This window comes from Anser cygnoides, chromosome 5 (genome assembly GCF_040182565.1).
Source record: "Anser cygnoides isolate HZ-2024a breed goose chromosome 5, Taihu_goose_T2T_genome, whole genome shotgun sequence".
Taxonomy (NCBI): Eukaryota; Metazoa; Chordata; class Aves; order Anseriformes; family Anatidae; genus Anser; species Anser cygnoides.
The window spans coordinates 12,561,471-12,576,797 of NC_089877.1; the positions used below are offsets into that span (position 1 = coordinate 12,561,471).

A 15,327-nucleotide genomic window follows, 5' to 3' on the forward strand; every position below is an offset into this window, starting at 1 on the left:
CTATAAGGCCTAGGGACGGGGACAGGGTGGCAGTGGGGTGGCGGGTGGGTAGGGTCGGTCAACGAGGGATTGGGTTGGAGGACGGACAGAAGGCAGATGGACAGACGGACGGGTGGGGAGGGAAGGGCGGACAGGAGGTGCTGGGGGGGCCGGGGGGGGCAGCGACGTCGGGGGACGGCTGAGCAGCGGGACAGATGTCGGGGTGAATGGGTGGACGGATGGACGGGTGGAGGGGGCCAGATGGTGCTGGACGGACAGACGGACGGGTGGGTGCTGAGCAGCTGAATGACAGCGGGGGGGGACGGGGGGGGATGAATGGCCGGGCGAGGGATGAATGGAGCTGGGGGGGGGGCACACACACACTCGGGGAGGGGGGGGCTTGGGGACAGGGAGGTGACACCACGCCGGGGGGGGGACACCGGGGGATGGCCGCGGCAGAGCGGAGCCGAGGCAGGGCGCAGCCGGGGGGGGGCGCGGGGGCGTCGGTCAGGGCATGGCGGAGCCGGGGGGGGGGACACACAAATCCCCCCCCCCCAGGGGGAGGGCTCCTGGCACGGGTGACCCCCGGAGGTCGCCGCCCCCCCCGCCACGCCCGGGGGGAGGCTCCGTGCCTCGGCGGTCCGCCCCTCCGCCGCGGAGGACTGGCGGCCGCTGCCGGGGCCGGGGGTGAGTGCGGTGTCCCGGGAGCGTGCGAGCCGGGCCTGAGCCCGAACCGAGCCGTGCCGGGCCGTGCCGGGGCGGAGCCGCGGCGATGCCATCCCCGGAGGGATGCAGGAGGGCGCCTCGGAGCCGAGCCGTGCTGGGCTGGGCCGTGCCGTGCCGAGCCGTGCCGGGCCATGCCGAGCCGTGCCGGGCCGTGCCGAGCCGTGCCGAGCCGGGGGGGGGCTCGGAGGGGTCGGGGGGTGCAGGTCTTTGAGGGGGGGCGAAGCCGTGGGGGTGGGAACTGGGGGGCTGCGGGGCGCTTGTGGCGGTGCCGGGGGGGCTGCGGGGCTGATCGGGCGTTGGGACACCCCCACTCCCACCCCATGCTGGCCCCCCAGCGTCCCCCAGCACCCCAGGGCCTCGTAGGGTGCTTTGGGATGTGGGGCAGCGTTGGGGGCCGTGGGGCAGCTCCCCACATCCCAGCCCCAGAGCAGCCTCTGGAGAAGCCACATCTGCCCCCCGGGGACCCTTCTGCGCAGGGTGCCCCCCACCCCCCGCCCCTCGGCGGAATAATTTGCCTTCATCCACATTAATAATTAAAACCGTCCTGGAGGAGCTGGAGCCAGGCCAGACCCGGCCGTCCAGATCCCTTGCCGTGGGGGGGTGTCGTCCCCACCTGCCCCATGTCACAGCCAGAGGTGGCACGGGGTGACAGAGGGGATATCGCCCCCGCTGGCGATGACCTGGTCACCCATGGGGTTTTTTGGGGTGTCCCGTGTCGGTGGGACACACGGCAGCAGGCTGTCATGCCAGCACCAGGCAAGCACCGTCCCCTTCTGTGCCATGCTGGGACTGGTGGCCGCGGCCACCCCGTGCCACCCCTGCCCGCGCCCCAGCCCCACGAAGTCCCCGTGGGGTGGCTAAAGGCAGCGCAGCTCCTCGGCCCTGGGACGCATCCGGCACCATCTGGCCACGGGGCCTGGGTTAATCTTTAGCTGCTCTCCCCGGCCGGGCTCGTCTGCCGTCCGGCGGTAATGAGGCCTCATTAGCAGCCATTACGCGGGGCCGCAGGACAGCTGAGCCAGCGCCGGTGACAGTCCGGCGACACGGGGGTCCGGTGACACGGGGGTCCGGTGACAGGGGGGTCCGGTGACACGGTGACACAGAGGTGCAGTGTGAGCTCTGAGCGCGTGGGGCTGAGCGGTGGGGGGACGCAGGGGACACCGGCCAGGGGGTGGGAGCTTGGTGCTCATGGCAGCCGGCCGGTGACACCAGTGACACCGGTGGGACCAGGTTGTTGTGGGTGTGGTGGGTCCCCAGCAGGGGGACGGGGTCCCCAGGGTAGTGCTGGAGTCCCCGGGGGGGTGAGAATGTCCCCCAGGGGTGCATCGTGGTTCCCAGCGGTGTGCCAAGGTCCCTGGGGGCACGATAGGGGCCCCAGGGGATATGCCAGGGTCCCCAAGATGTGACGGTGTCCCCAGAGGATGTGCTGGGATTCCTGAGGGGGCGTCTGACGGGGTTCCTGGGGGTGTGCCAGGTTTCCAGGGGAGTGACAGTGTCCCTGAGGGTCACACCGGGGCTCCCAGCACTGTCCCAGTGTCCCCAGGGGCTGTGATTGGGGTTCCCCGGGCACCCAAGGGTGTGGCAGGGCCTCCACAAGTGGTGCCAGCGTCCCCATGGGGGTGTGCCAACATCCCCGGGGGGGGTGCCAGCACGCCTGTCACGGTGCCATTGTCCCCAGGGGGTGTGACAGCTTCCCAGGGGCTGTGCCAGTGTCCCTAAAGTTCGTGCCAGGGTGCCTAACAGCGTGCCAGGTCCCTGGGGGGTGTGTGCATGTCATTGTCCCCAGGTGCTCAGCAGCACGCCAATGTCCCCAGGGGCTGTGCCAGGCCCCCAGGGGACACGCCGGGCGCCCAGGGGAGGTGGCAGCTCCCTGGGACTGGGTGGTGCGGGGAGATAAGGAGGCGGCGGGGCGGGGTGGGGTGGCGGAGGGGGGCCGGTGCTGCGGAGGGGCAACAAGTGCCTATCGGCGCCGGCAGCCCCGGGGAGCCTATGGGTGCCCCTGTGAGATTACCGCGGGTGTGCGCGGGGCAGCCGTGCGTGCGCAGCGGGGTCCGGCCCAGGGTCCAAACTCCGTGGCGGTGGCACGAGGTCCGGCCTCGCGCAGGTGGGTGTGTGGGGGCACGCGTGCGCACGGGGGGGGTGCCGGTGCACGGGGGGTTGCAGGTGCACGGGGGGGTACCAGTGCACAGGATGCCTCTGGGGGACAAGGGGCGATTTGGCCACGCGCCCTGCGGGGTGCTGCCCACCCCATATCCCTGCTCTGGGTACCGGGGCGGGGGGCGGGCAGCACGTGGGTGCCACCACGCCGGGCTGTGACACCCCCTCCCCCATTTGCCACCTGCAGGCGCAGCGGGAGCCCCGTGCCCGGCAGCATGGCAGGAGGGGGCGCGGGGCGGGCCAAGCGGCTGGGCACGCTGCTCTCGGGGCTGCTGGAGTGCGGGGCCTTCTGCGGCATCATCTTCGGCTGGGCATCCCTCGTCTACGTCCTCAAGGACCTGGACTACTTCAGGGAGCTGTGCCAGCCCTCGGCCAGCTCCGGCCCCAACAGGACGCTGCTGCCCGGTATGGCCCCGGGGACACCGTCCCCATCCCTCCTGGTCCCCTGTCCCCATATCTGCTCCCTGCATGTCTTGCTTGCTCGTTGTCCCACTGCCTCGTGTCCCCAGTGTCTGGTGCCCCGTGTTCCCATGTCCTCGTCCCTGCATCCCCACTGCCAGGGGATGCCAGCTTCCCCAGTGCCCTGTGCCCCCGCTGTCCTGGTGCACCATGTCCCTGAAGCCCTGCTGCCCGCTGTCCCCCTGCCTGGTGGCCTGTGTCCTTGCTCCCGCCGTGCCGGTGCCCACGTCCCCGCTGTCCCCGTGTCCCCGCTGCCTTGCAGACTGCAGCGGGCAGGATGAGCAGTTCTCCCTCGTCTTCACCATTGGCTCCTTCATGAACAACTTCATGACCCTCCCCATGGGCTACGTCTTTGACCGCTTCGGCACCGCCGTGGCCCGCCTCATTGCCATGTGAGTGGGTGTGTCGGTGGGCAGGGGCAGGGCACCCGTGGGTGCCCCGGGACTGAGGGCCTGTTAGCAGGGTGCTGGCGCCAGGGGGGGGCGTGAGGGGGGCGTTATCGGGACTGGGGCGGTTATCGGGGCACCCAGGCAGGGTGGGGCTGGCAGGGCCCTGCCTGCACAGGGGAGGCACGGGTGGCAGCCCCAGGACACCAGGACAGCCACCAAATGTCCCTGGTGTGTCCCGTGTTGCCCACGGTCCCAGGACACCCCCCCTTCCCCCAGACCCGCGGATGTCCCACTTGATGTCCCCAGAGCACACCTGCTTTGTCCCCATGTCCCTCAGCCCTGGAGGTGTCAAGTGAGGCAGTGGTGGGGCACCCAGGAGACGTCAGGGTGCTGGGTGCCACGTGGGCACAGGGCTGCCAGCTCTCCCCCGGTGCCCTGTGCCCACTTTGTCCCCGCCGTCCCCATGTTTCAGCTCCCTCTACACCGGTGGGACCCTGCTGGTTGCCTTCTCCACGCCAGGTGAGACCCTGCGGTCGCTGGGTGCTGCTGCCCCCATGGGGGCTGGGGGGACACCCGTGTCTCCGAGCCCCGCTGACACCGGTGTCCCCAGACCTGGCCGTGCTGCTCTTCCCAGCCATGTCCATGCTGTCGGTGGGCGGGATCCTCCTCATCCTCACCAACATGCAGGTGAGATTCGGCACACCTGGGGCACCCTGCCTGGCACTGGGGACACCGGTTTTATGGGGGGGGGTCTCTCTGCCAGGTGGGCAACCTCTTCGGGAAGTACCGCTCCATCGTTATCACCCTCTACAACGGGGCCTTCGACTCCTCGTCTGCCATCTTCCTCATCATAAAGGTGGGCGTGGGGTGCTGCGGGAGGGACGGGGCACGGACGGGGTACAGGTGGCAGCACGACATGGCCAAGGGGACAGCTGGGACACAGCTGGGGCGGTGACACTGTGTGCATGTCCCCAGGTGCTGTACGAGCGCGGGCTGCCCCTGCAGGCCATGTTCTTCTTCATGGCAGCCTGCAGTGCCTGGCACTTGCTGCGCACCCTCTTCCTCATGCCCCGCACGCGCATCCCCTACCCGCTGCCCCCGGCCTACAACTACGGGTAAGGGGGTCCTGCTGCGTCCCGCCGGGTGGCAAAGCCCGTCCCCACGTGGGGCTGTGCTGTTCTAGTGGCACTGTCTGTCCTGGGGGTGGTTGGGGGTGCCCATCCTGGGGTGGTGGATGTGGTCATGGTGTCCTTTCTGTGGCTGGTTCTCCTGCCCGTCCCATGGATGGTGGTGGTGGTGCCCATCCTGTGGTGGTGGATGTGGTCATGGTGTCCTTTCCGTGGCTGGTTCTCCTGCCCGTCCCATGGATGGTGGTGGTGGTGCCCATCCTGTGGTGGTGGATGTGGTCATGGTGTCCCTTCCGTGGCTGGTTCTCCTGCCCGTCCCATGGATGGTGGTGGTGGTGCCCATCCTTTGGGTGGCGATGGTGGCGGTGCCCAACCCGCGGTGGTGGCAGTGGGGCGCGCTGCCGGTGGGGTGACGAGGTGAGCGTTCCTGCAGGCTGCAGTGCCCGGGGCGGTCGCAGTCCTACCGCACCTACGAGGAGAAGCGCCCGCCGGGGGGTGAAGGCCCCGAGGAAGTGCCCCTGGAGCCCAGTGCCCCAAAAGGTGACGGGGCACCAGGGGCAGGGGACGTCTGCGGGGGGGTTGGCCGGGGGCGGTCAGGGCCATGCTGGTGACTGAGCATGCTGGGGGTGGGCGTGGCCAAATGATATGCACGGGATATGCAAATGAAGGGGGCGTGGCTTCGGGTTGGGCGTGGTTGAGCAGCTGGTGGGGGCGTGGCCGCATGGGCACCGGTAGGCGTGGCCATTGGGCCGAATGTGGGTGGGCGTGGCCAAGTGGGTGGGCGTGTCCCCGGGGGGCGTGGCCTATCGCTGCGGGCGTGGCCACGGGCAGCCCTGCCCCTGACGCCCACTGGGTTTGTGCGCGGGCAGGCGGCACGGCGGCGGTGCCCTTCCGTCCCTGCGTTCTGTCGTGGCTCTTCTTCTGGCACGTGGTGTGGCTCTCCGTCATGCAGCTGCGCCACTATCTCTTCATCGGCACCCTCAACCCCCTGCTCGACCACCTGGCCCGCGGCGACGCAAGCCTGGGTAGGGCACGGCGGCCACGCGACGGGTCCCGGTGACCCCAGGGGAGCTGGGCGCCAGAGCCCCCTCACTGACCCTGCCTCCCCACAGTGAGCACCTACACCAACGCCTTCGCCTTCACCCAGCTCTGCGGGGTGCTCTGCGCCCCCTGGAACGGCCTCATCCTCGACCGCCACAAGCGGGGCAAGGCGCACCTCCCGGAGGGTAACCGCCCCCGTCCCCGCGAGCCCACCCTGGGGACTCAGCACGGCGGATGTCCCTGCTGTGCCCATGTGGCTGGGGGCCACCGTGGCGGTGCCCTGGCCCCTGTGCTCCTTGGGGACAAGTCCGCCAGTGCCCTGACCCAGCTGGGCTTGGGGGTGGGTCCTCACAGCCCCCTAACCCTGCTCTACCAGGGGATATGGCCCCAATGCGTCCTTACCCGCAGTGTCCAGGGATGCGTCTTCAGCATGTCCTGACCCTGCTCTACCTGGGCACCTGTCACTACCATGGTGTGACCCTGCAGTCATGTCCCCACCATGCCCTGAACCCACTGTGTCAATGTACACGTCCAAACCATGCCCTGACCCTACCATCCCCATGGACATGTCCCCACCATGCCCTGACCCCACCATCCCCACGGACATGTCCCCACCATGCCCTGACCCCACCATGCCCATGGACATGTCCCCACCATGCCCTGACCCCACCATGCCCATGAACCTGTCCCTAGTGTTCCCTGACCCTGCTCTACTTGGGGACATGTCCCCACCGTACCGTGACCCAGCCGTGCCCATAGTCATATCCCCACCATGTCCCAACCCTGCTGTACCTGGGGACACGTCCCCACCGTGCCCTGACCTTGCCATGCCCACAGGAGCCCGGGGGGCGCTGGCGGACCTGCAGGCATCTGTGCTGTCACTGGTGGTGACAGTGACACAGTGCGTGCTGTTCTCCATCTGCGCGGCCGTGCCCATGCTGCCCGTGCAGTTTGCCACGTTCGTGCTCCAGGTGATCAGCCGCTCCTTCCTCTACGGGGGCAACGCCGCCTTCCTGGCCATCGCGTGAGTCCTGCGCCCCGTGAGAGTGCTGGTGCTGGGGGACAGAGGGGTGGTGGCGAGGGACACGGCAGTGGGGGACAGTGGGGCTGTGGTGGGGACAGGGCGGTGGTGTTGGGGGACAGGGCGGTGGCACGAGGGTGGAGGGGGCATAAAATGGTGGAGGGGTGGTAGTGACGTGTGGGGTGTCCTGGCAGGTTTCCCCCGCAGCACTTCGGGAAGCTGTATGGGCTGGCCATGGCGCTGTCGGCACTGGTGGCCCTGCTGCAGTACCCCTGCATCACCCTGGTGCGCGGGGTGCTCAAAGGGGACCCCTTCTACGTGAGTGCTCGCCGCAGCCCCTGGGTGTCCTACAGCCCGTGGGGGGCTGCCCCGTGGGGGCATGGGGGTGGTGCCCCGTGGGGTATGGGGGGCTGCCCCATGGGGGCTTGGGGATGCTGTCCCGTGAGGGTATAGGGCTCCTGTTCTACAGAGGGGTGGTGGTAAAGGTCCATGGATGGATGGAGGTCCTGGTCCGAGGCTGGATGGGGTTCCTGCCCGAAGGGGGGGATGGAAGTACTGGCCTACAGAGAGACGGAGGTCCCATCACATTGTAGGATGGGGTTCATGTTCCATGGCAGGAGTGTCACCCCAGCCCATGGCAGCATGGGGTTCATGCCCTATGGTGGAATGGAGGGCTCGATATAAGTTTGGATTGGCCCTATAAAGGGTCGGGAAGCCCTGCCACATGGTGGGACGGGCCGTGGGGTGCTGCCTCTAGCACAGGCAGCCTCAGGGAGGCTGAGGAGCTGGCACAGGGGCTCCTTGTCTGGGTGAGGTCAGCCCCTGCCCCGTATGCCCAATGCCCCTTGCCCTGCACAGGTGAACGTGGGGCTCATTGCTGTGGTGCTGGTGGCCTTCGTCAGTCCCGTGGTGGTGGCCCGTGAGTGCCGGCGGCGTGCCAAGGACCTGGAGGCTGTCAGCAGCCCCCTGGATGCCCCCCCCAGCGCCGAGACCCCTGCCCAGACACCGCACTGAGCTCCACAGCCAGCACCAAGCGCCTGCTGCAGCCGTTTTCTACTGGACTTTGGGGGAGGGATGGACCTGTGCCAGAGGGCACAGTGGGAGATGGGGGTGTTTCGGGGGGGAATAAATATTAACAACCTATTGTGCTACTCCCTGTGGTGTCCCCAGTGTCTGCTGTGGGTTTGGGTCCCCCCTGCCTCACGGGGCTGGGGGAACAGCCCCTACACATCCCCAAAACACATGGACAAGTAGCGCCAGGGCTCTCGTTTATTGGGACAGCACCCTCAGTACTCGCAGATGAAGGGCAGCCTCTCGCGGCAGTTTGTGCTCCTCCAGCGCCCATCTGGGGAGAGGAGTTGGGGTCAGACCCCGCACCCAGCAGCACCCCCAGCCCCCCCGTGCTCCCCCACACCCCCAGCCCCACACGCCCGGGTTCAGCCCCACAGCCCCCTACCATCTCCCCGCCACAAGACCCCCCTGCGGCCCCCGGTGTCCTCCCGTCCCCCCCAGCCCGGCGGTTCTCAGGGCCCCGGCTCCCAGCACAGCCCCCGACCCCCCGCACGCCCCCCGAGCCCCCCGGGCACTGACTTGCGGTGCAGAGGGTGGTGCAGAAGCGCCCCGTGAGCAGCGGGTAGCCGTGCAGCCAGTACGCGTAGTTCCAGCCGCTGTTGTCAGACCAGTGGCAGAACACGCTGCCGCCCTGCGGGGTCACCGGCCTCAGGCGTGGGGACACCGCGGGGACACCCGCAGGGACACCCGCGGGGCTGAGGCGTCCGGGGATGGCGGGACGGGGGGTGCCGGGGTCGAGGGGAGGGACTGGGACCCCGGGACAGGCCCGGGGCCGTGCGGACACGTGCCCGCGGCCCCTTACCACAGGACGGGTGATGGCCCCGATCCAGACGCGCCCGTTGTTGACGCGGGTGCGAGCCCTGCACTGCAGCAGGACGTTGGCGTGGTAGCTGTGGATGGAGGCCAGGCGCCCGCGGTAGCAGCGGGAGCACACTCTCTGCGGGGGGACGGCGCTGGTTACGGGGACACGCCGGGGCCGGGCGGCACCGGGAGCCCCCAGCCCAGTCCCCGAGCCCTGCCCACCTGCGCGGTGTGGAAGTTCTGGCACCGCCGCACGATGATGTAGCGGAAGGTGCGGGCGCTCTGCGGGTCCGTGATGTTCAGCGCCTTCGTCTCGTCCTCCAGCGGGCACTCCACGTCCTCAGCCTCGGCCTCCAGCTCCGGCTCGGCCACCTCGGAGGTGACAGCGGCTGGGGACAGCGGTGGGCGTCACTGTGGGTGTCCCCACAGTACCCTCAGGTGTCCCTCCCGTGTCCCCGGGGGCACTCACCCAGGTGGCGGGCAGAGGCCGTGCCCAGCAGGGCCAGGGCGAGGAGCAGGCAGGGCTGCATGGTGGGGCGCTGCGGGGACACGGGAGGACTTGGGGGGACCCCCTTGTCCTGGGGACCGTCTGGCCCTGGGGGACATCCCCAGAGACCGGGGACCCTCAGCTATCCATGGCACCACCCCCACAGCCCCAGTCCCCTGTGCCACCACATGCCCCTCACCACCCCCGGCATCCCCAGCACCACCCTGTCCCTTGCCCCCAGCCCTTGGCCCCCTCTCACACCCCCACGTCCCTGGCCCCCACCACCCCTGGGGACACCCCATTCCCCGTGTCCCCATGCCCCCGCTGCCACCCCTTACCCCTCAGCCACCCCCACGACCCCCCACTTCCCTCGTGCCCCGCTGCCCCCCTGTCCCTGCTTCCCCGCTGCCACCCCTGCGGCCACCCCTGGCCCCGTGCTGCCCGTGCCACCACGTCCCCCCGCCACATCTACGGGGCACTGCAGAGCCCCCCGTGCCTGACTCAGGGCTGCAGCCCCCAGCCCCATCCTGGCAGCTCAGGGCTGCAGCCCCCCCCGGTTGTCCCCGTCCCCGCTCCTCACCTGGGGGCTGGGGGAGCTCTGCCTGCTGCGGCCCTTATAGGGGTGTCGGGGCCACGTGTCCCCGCATCCTTGCGCCACCCCAGCCCCAGCCCCGCCGCAGCCCCAGGCCACCAACCGCCAGCGGCTCTGACCTGAGGGGACAGTGGGGGGGACCCCGGGGGTGCTGGGGACACGTTGGCCGCTTGCCCAAGGCCACTTCCTCCCCCGGTGGCCGCTGGCCCCGCAGTGGCTGGTGCCAGCCGTTGGCCCCAGAACCACTACCCTCTGGGGCACCCTGTGCCTCCCGCCCCGCGGAGCTGCGGGGGCCAGCACAGGGCCCGTGCTCCCCCCCAGCCCTGTCCCGGCCCCAGGGGCCCGGGCAGAGCCCACTCGGCCTTGCCCCCCTGTGCCCCCAGCCCCACACGCCCGCTCTGGGGGCTCAGCGCTCCAAACGTCCCTGAGGTGCCCGCAGCGGGGGCCACCTCTGCTCCTGGGGACATGTCCCCTCCGTGTCCTCACGCCACGGTGCCTCAGATGTGTCTCTGCCATTGCCAGGCCCCGCCATGCCCAGGGACATGTTGTCACCATGCCCAGAGACGTGTTGTCACCATGCCCAGCCCTGCTGGACCTGGCAGCGGGTCCCCTACGTGACGTGGCCCCCACCGTGCCCGGGGATATTTCCCCGCCGTGCCCTGACCACGCACCGCCGTGCGTTTGTGCACACGCTGCGGGGAATAAACCTGATGGAACAGGGAGGTGCGCACAGCCCCAGGACCGCGGTCTTGTTGGGGTCGTGGAGATGTGGTGGGATGGCTCCCGTGGCTGGAGAGCTGCACTGGGAGGCTACAGGCCCCTTGGGAAGGACAGGCCAGGAGGAATAGGAGGAGGACTTGTGCTTTACGGGAGACAGCAGCTAAAGAGCACATTGAGATCTGCCTGGGATGGGTGGATGAGGAGCCAGCTATCAAAAAAACACCTGAGGGACAACGGGGTCCCTGATCAGAGCCAACGTGTGTTCACAAGGGAAAGTCCTGCTTCACAGACTTAATTTCCTTTTAGGACAAGGTCACCCATCTAGGTGACCAAGGGAAGCCAGCTGATGCAGTCTTTCTGGATTTCAGCGAAGCTTTCAACACCATTTCTCACAGCATCCTTCTGGACAAAATGTCCCGCATGCAGCTAGACAGAAGCATAATGCAGTGGGTGAGCAGTTGGCTGACGGGTCGGGCTCAAAGGGTTCTGGTAAATGGGGTTACATCTGCTGGCCAGTCACTAGGCGGGTTCCCCACGGCTCCGTTTTAGGGCCAGTTCTCTTCAGTGTTTTCTTAAACGACCGGGTTTGTTCAGCCCAGAGCAGAGCAGGCCGAGGGGAGGCCTCATGGCGGCCTGCAGCTCCCTCACGAGGGGAGCGGAGGGGCAGGCGCTGAGCTCTGCTCTCTGGGGACAGCGACAGGACCCGAGGGAACGGCATGGAGCTGGGACAGGGGAGGGTCAGGCTGGGAGTGAGGGAAAGGTTCTGCACCCAGAGGTGGTCGGGCACTGGGACAGGCTCCCCAGGGCAGTGGTCACAGCACTGAGTCTGCCAGAGTTCAAGAAGTGTTTCAACAATGCTCTCAGACACAGGGTCTGATTTTTGCGTGGTCTTTTGAGGAACCAGGAGCTGGTCTCGATGCTCCTTGTGGCACCCTTCCAGCTTGGGGTGTTCTAAGTGCCAAGTCATGCCCCCGGGGGGAACAACCCCAGGCACCAGGACACGCTGGGGCCCACCCAGCTGGAGAGCGGCTCTGCAGAAAGGGACCTGGGCGTCCTGGTGGACACAAGATGGACGTGAGCCAGCACGTGCCCTTGCTGCAAGGGCGGCTGGTGCTGTCCTGGGCAGTGTTAGGCAATGGTGGGGGACAGGGTGGTGGTGACTGGGGGACCCCAGGGTGGCTGGGGACTGTTTGGCTGCTTGCCCAAGGCTACTTCCCCTCCCTGCGGACATGGGGCCCCAAAGCTGCTGGTGCTGGCTGTTGGCCCCAACAGCCATCACCTTCTGGGCAGCACTCTGACCGTTACACCACCACCCTATTGCCTGCCATCATCCCCTGCTACCACTGCCCCGTCCCCTGCAACCCAGCCTACCAACAGCAACAGCCTGTCCCCTGCCACCACTGCTGTCACAGGGTGAAGGACCATCATGGCATTGCCAGGGAGAAAACGTTGCCTGCTTGTTCTTCCTGGTCAGGTAACAAGAGACAGACCCTGACTAGAATGTATATATCCCAGCCTTCTATTTAATCCTCTGGGTGCAGAACCTTTCCCTCACTCCCAGCCTGACCCTCCCCTGTCCCAGCCCCATGCTGTTCCCTCGGGTCCTGTCGCTGTCCCCAGAGAGCAGAGCTCAGCGCCTGCCCCTCCGCTCCCCTCGTGAGGGAGCTGCAGGCCGCCATGAGGCCTCCCCTCGGCCTGCTCTGCTCTGGGCTGAACAAACCCGGTCGTTTAAGAAAACACTGAAGAGAACTGGCCCTAAAACGGAGCCGTGGGGAACCCGCCTAGTGACTGGCCAGCAGATGTAACCCCATTTACCAGAACCCTTTGAGCCCGACCCGTCAGCCAACTGCTCACCCACTGCATTATGCTTCTGTCTAGCTGCATGCGGGACATTTTGTCCAGAAGGATGCTGTGAGAAATGGTGTTGAAAGCTTTGCTGAAATCCAGAAAGACTGCATCAGCTGGCTTGCCTTGGTCACCTAGATGGGTGACCTTGTCCTAAAAGGAAATTAAGTTTGTGAAGCAGGACTTTCCCTTGTGAACACACGTTGGCTCTGATCAGGGACCCCGTTGTCCCTCAGGTGTTTTTTTGATAGTTGGCTCCTCATCCACCCATCCCAGGCAGATCTCAATGCGCTCTTTAGCTGCTGTCTCCCGTAAAGCACAAGTCCTCCTCCTATTCCTCCTGGCCTGTCCTTCCCAAGGGGCCTGTAGCCTCCCAGTGCAGCTCTCCAGCCACGGGAGCCATCCCACCACATCTCCACGACCCCAACAAGAGCGCGGTCCTGGGGCTGTGCGCACCTCCCTGTTCCATCAGGTTTATTCCCCGCAGCGTGTGCACAAACGCACGGCGGTGCGTGGTCAGGGCACGGCGGGGAAATATCCGCGGGCACGGTGGGGGCCACGTCATGTAGGGGACCCGCTGCCAGGTCCAGCAGGGCTGGGCATGGTGACAACACGTCTCTGGGCATGGTGACAACATGTCCCTGGGCATGGCGGGGCCTGGCAATGGCAGAGACACATCTGAGGCACCGTGGCGTGAGGACACGGAGGGGACATGTCCCCAGGAGCAGAGGTGGCCCCCGCTGCGGGCACCTCAGGGACGTTTGGAGCGCTGAGCCCCCAGAGCGGGCGTGTGGGGCTGGGGGCACAGGGGGGCAAGGCCGAGTGGGCTCTGCCCGGGCCCCTGGGGCCGGGACAGGGCTGGGGGGGAGCACGGGCCCTGTGCTGGCCCCCGCAGCTCCGCGGGGCGGGAGGCACAGGGTGCCCCAGAGGGTAGTGGTTCTGGGGCCAACGGCTGGCACCAGCCACTGCGGGGCCAGCGGCCACCGGGGGAGGAAGTGGCCTTGGGCAAGCGGCCAACGTGTCCCCAGCACCCCCGGGGTCCCCCCCACTGTCCCCTCAGGTCAGAGCCGCTGGCGGTTGGTGGCCTGGGGCTGCGGCGGGGCTGGGGCTGGGGTGGCGCAAGGATGCGGGGACACGTGGCCCCGACACCCCTATAAGGGCCGCAGCAGGCAGAGCTCCCCCAGCCCCCAGGTGAGGAACGGGGACGGGGACAACCGGGGGGGGCTGCAGCCCTGAGCTGCCAGGATGGGGCTGGGGGCTGCAGCCCTGAGTCAGGCACGGGGGGCTCTGCAGTGCCCCGTAGATGTGGCGGGGGGACGTGGTGGCACGGGCAGCACGGGGCCAGGGGTGGCCGCAGGGGTGGCAGCGGGGAAGCAGGGACAGGGGGGCAGCGGGGCACGAGGGAAGTGGGGGGTCGTGGGGGTGGCTGAGGGGTAAGGGGTGGCAGCGGGGGCATGGGGACACGGGGAATGGGGTGTCCCCAGGGGTGGTGGGGGCCAGGGACGTGGGGGTGTGAGAGGGGGCCAAGGGCTGGGGGCAAGGGACAGGGTGGTGCTGGGGATGCCGGGGGTGGTGAGGGGCATGTGGTGGCACAGGGGACTGGGGCTGTGGGGGTGGTGCCATGGATAGCTGAGGGTCCCCGGTCTCTGGGGATGTCCCCCAGGGCCAGACGGTCCCCAGGACAAGGGGGTCCCCCCAAGTCCTCCCGTGTCCCCGCAGCGCCCCACCATGCAGCCCTGCCTGCTCCTCGCCCTGGCCCTGCTGGGCACGGCCTCTGCCCGCCACCTGGGTGAGTGCCCCCGGGGACACGGGAGGGACACCTGAGGGTACTGTGGGGACACCCACAGTGACGCCCACCGCTGTCCCCAGCCGCTGTCACCTCCGAGGTGGCCGAGCCGGAGCTGGAGGCCGAGGCTGAGGACGTGGAGTGCCCGCTGGAGGACGAGACGAAGGCGCTGAACATCACGGACCCGCAGAGCGCCCGCACCTTCCGCTACATCATCGTGCGGCGGTGCCAGAACTTCCACACCGCGCAGGTGGGCAGGGCTCGGGGACTGGGCTGGGGGCTCCCGGTGCCGCCCGGCCCCGGCGTGTCCCCGTAACCAGCGCCGTCCCCCCGCAGAGAGTGTGCTCCCGCTGCTACCGCGGGCGCCTGGCCTCCATCCACAGCTACCACGCCAACGTCCTGCTGCAGTGCAGGGCTCGCACCCGCGTCAACAACGGGCGCGTCTGGATCGGGGCCATCACCCGTCCTGTGGTAAGGGGCCGCGGGCACGTGTCCGCACGGCCCCGGGCCTGTCCCGGGGTCCCAGTCCCTCCCCTCGACCCCGGCACCCCCCGTCCCGCCATCCCCGGACGCCTCAGCCCCGCGGGTGTCCCTGCGGGTGTCCCCGCGGTGTCCCCACGCCTGAGGCCGGTGACCCCGCAGGGCGGCAGCGTGTTCTGCCACTGGTCTGACAACAGCGGCTGGAACTACGCGTACTGGCTGCACGGCTACCCGCTGCTCACGGGGCGCTTCTGCACCACCCTCTGCACCGCAAGTCAGTGCCCGGGGGGCTCGGGGGGCGTGCGGGGGGTCGGGGGCTGTGCTGGGAGCCGGGGCCCTGAGAACCGCCGGGCTGGGGGGGACGGGAGGACACCGGGGGCCGCAGGGGGGTCTTGTGGCGGGGAGATGGGAGGGGGCTGTGGGGCTGAACCCGGGCGTGCGGGGCTGGGGGTGTGGGGGAGCACGGGGGGGCTGGGGGTGCTGCTGGGTGCGGGGTCTGACCCCAACTCCTCTCCCCAGATGGGCGCTGGAGGAGCACAAACTGCCGCGAGAGGCTGCCCTTCATCTGCGAGTACTGAGGGTGCTGTCCCAATAAACGAGAGCCCTGGCGCTGTCGCCCGGACGCCCCCCGGCTCGGTGCTCCGCC

General features: G+C 68.5%; 3 protein-coding genes across 6 annotated transcripts; 2 read left to right on the plus strand and 1 right to left on the minus strand.

Moving 5' to 3' along the window:
• The first annotated feature begins 558 nt into the window (after window positions 1–558).
• Window positions 559–8,063, plus strand: SLC43A3 (solute carrier family 43 member 3). 3 transcript variants are annotated; one of them, XM_066997558.1, is made up of 13 exons: window positions 559–666; window positions 3,050–3,267; window positions 3,584–3,713; window positions 4,183–4,229; window positions 4,321–4,397; window positions 4,474–4,566; window positions 4,686–4,825; window positions 5,271–5,377; window positions 5,707–5,862; window positions 5,950–6,063; window positions 6,716–6,902; window positions 7,094–7,217; window positions 7,758–8,061. In XM_066997558.1, the coding sequence occupies exons 2-13, from the start codon at window positions 3,078–3,080 to the stop codon at window positions 7,911–7,913; spliced, it is 1,521 nt and encodes a 506-aa protein (XP_066853659.1). In that variant the 5' UTR covers window positions 559–666; window positions 3,050–3,077; the 3' UTR covers window positions 7,914–8,061. The 3 variants fall into 3 exon arrangements, with proteins under 3 accessions (XP_066853659.1, XP_047906017.2, XP_047906016.1); XM_048050060.2 differs by lacking the exon at window positions 559–666 and adding an exon at window positions 1,878–2,809 and having other exon boundaries at window positions 7,758–8,063; XM_048050059.2 differs by lacking the exons at window positions 559–666; window positions 4,474–4,566 and adding an exon at window positions 2,652–2,809.
• Window positions 8,064–8,154: 91 nt separating this feature from the next.
• LOC136790888 (bone marrow proteoglycan-like) lies at window positions 8,155–10,173 on the minus strand. The gene is made up of 6 exons (XM_066997565.1): window positions 9,839–10,173; window positions 9,241–9,310; window positions 8,994–9,160; window positions 8,773–8,907; window positions 8,490–8,601; window positions 8,155–8,244 (listed from the first exon to the last, which is right to left on the minus strand). The coding sequence occupies exons 2-6, from the start codon at window positions 9,299–9,301 to the stop codon at window positions 8,186–8,188; spliced, it is 534 nt and encodes a 177-aa protein (XP_066853666.1). The 5' UTR covers window positions 9,302–9,310; window positions 9,839–10,173; the 3' UTR covers window positions 8,155–8,185.
• Window positions 10,174–11,903: 1,730 nt separating this feature from the next.
• Window positions 11,904–15,290, plus strand: LOC136790887 (bone marrow proteoglycan-like). 2 transcript variants are annotated; one of them, XM_066997564.1, is made up of 6 exons: window positions 11,904–12,044; window positions 14,135–14,204; window positions 14,285–14,451; window positions 14,538–14,672; window positions 14,844–14,955; window positions 15,201–15,290. In XM_066997564.1, the coding sequence occupies exons 1-6, from the start codon at window positions 11,997–11,999 to the stop codon at window positions 15,257–15,259; spliced, it is 591 nt and encodes a 196-aa protein (XP_066853665.1). In that variant the 5' UTR covers window positions 11,904–11,996; the 3' UTR covers window positions 15,260–15,290. The 2 variants fall into 2 exon arrangements, with proteins under 2 accessions (XP_066853665.1, XP_066853664.1); XM_066997563.1 differs by lacking the exon at window positions 11,904–12,044 and adding an exon at window positions 13,281–13,606.
• Window positions 15,291–15,327: the final 37 nt, after the last annotated feature.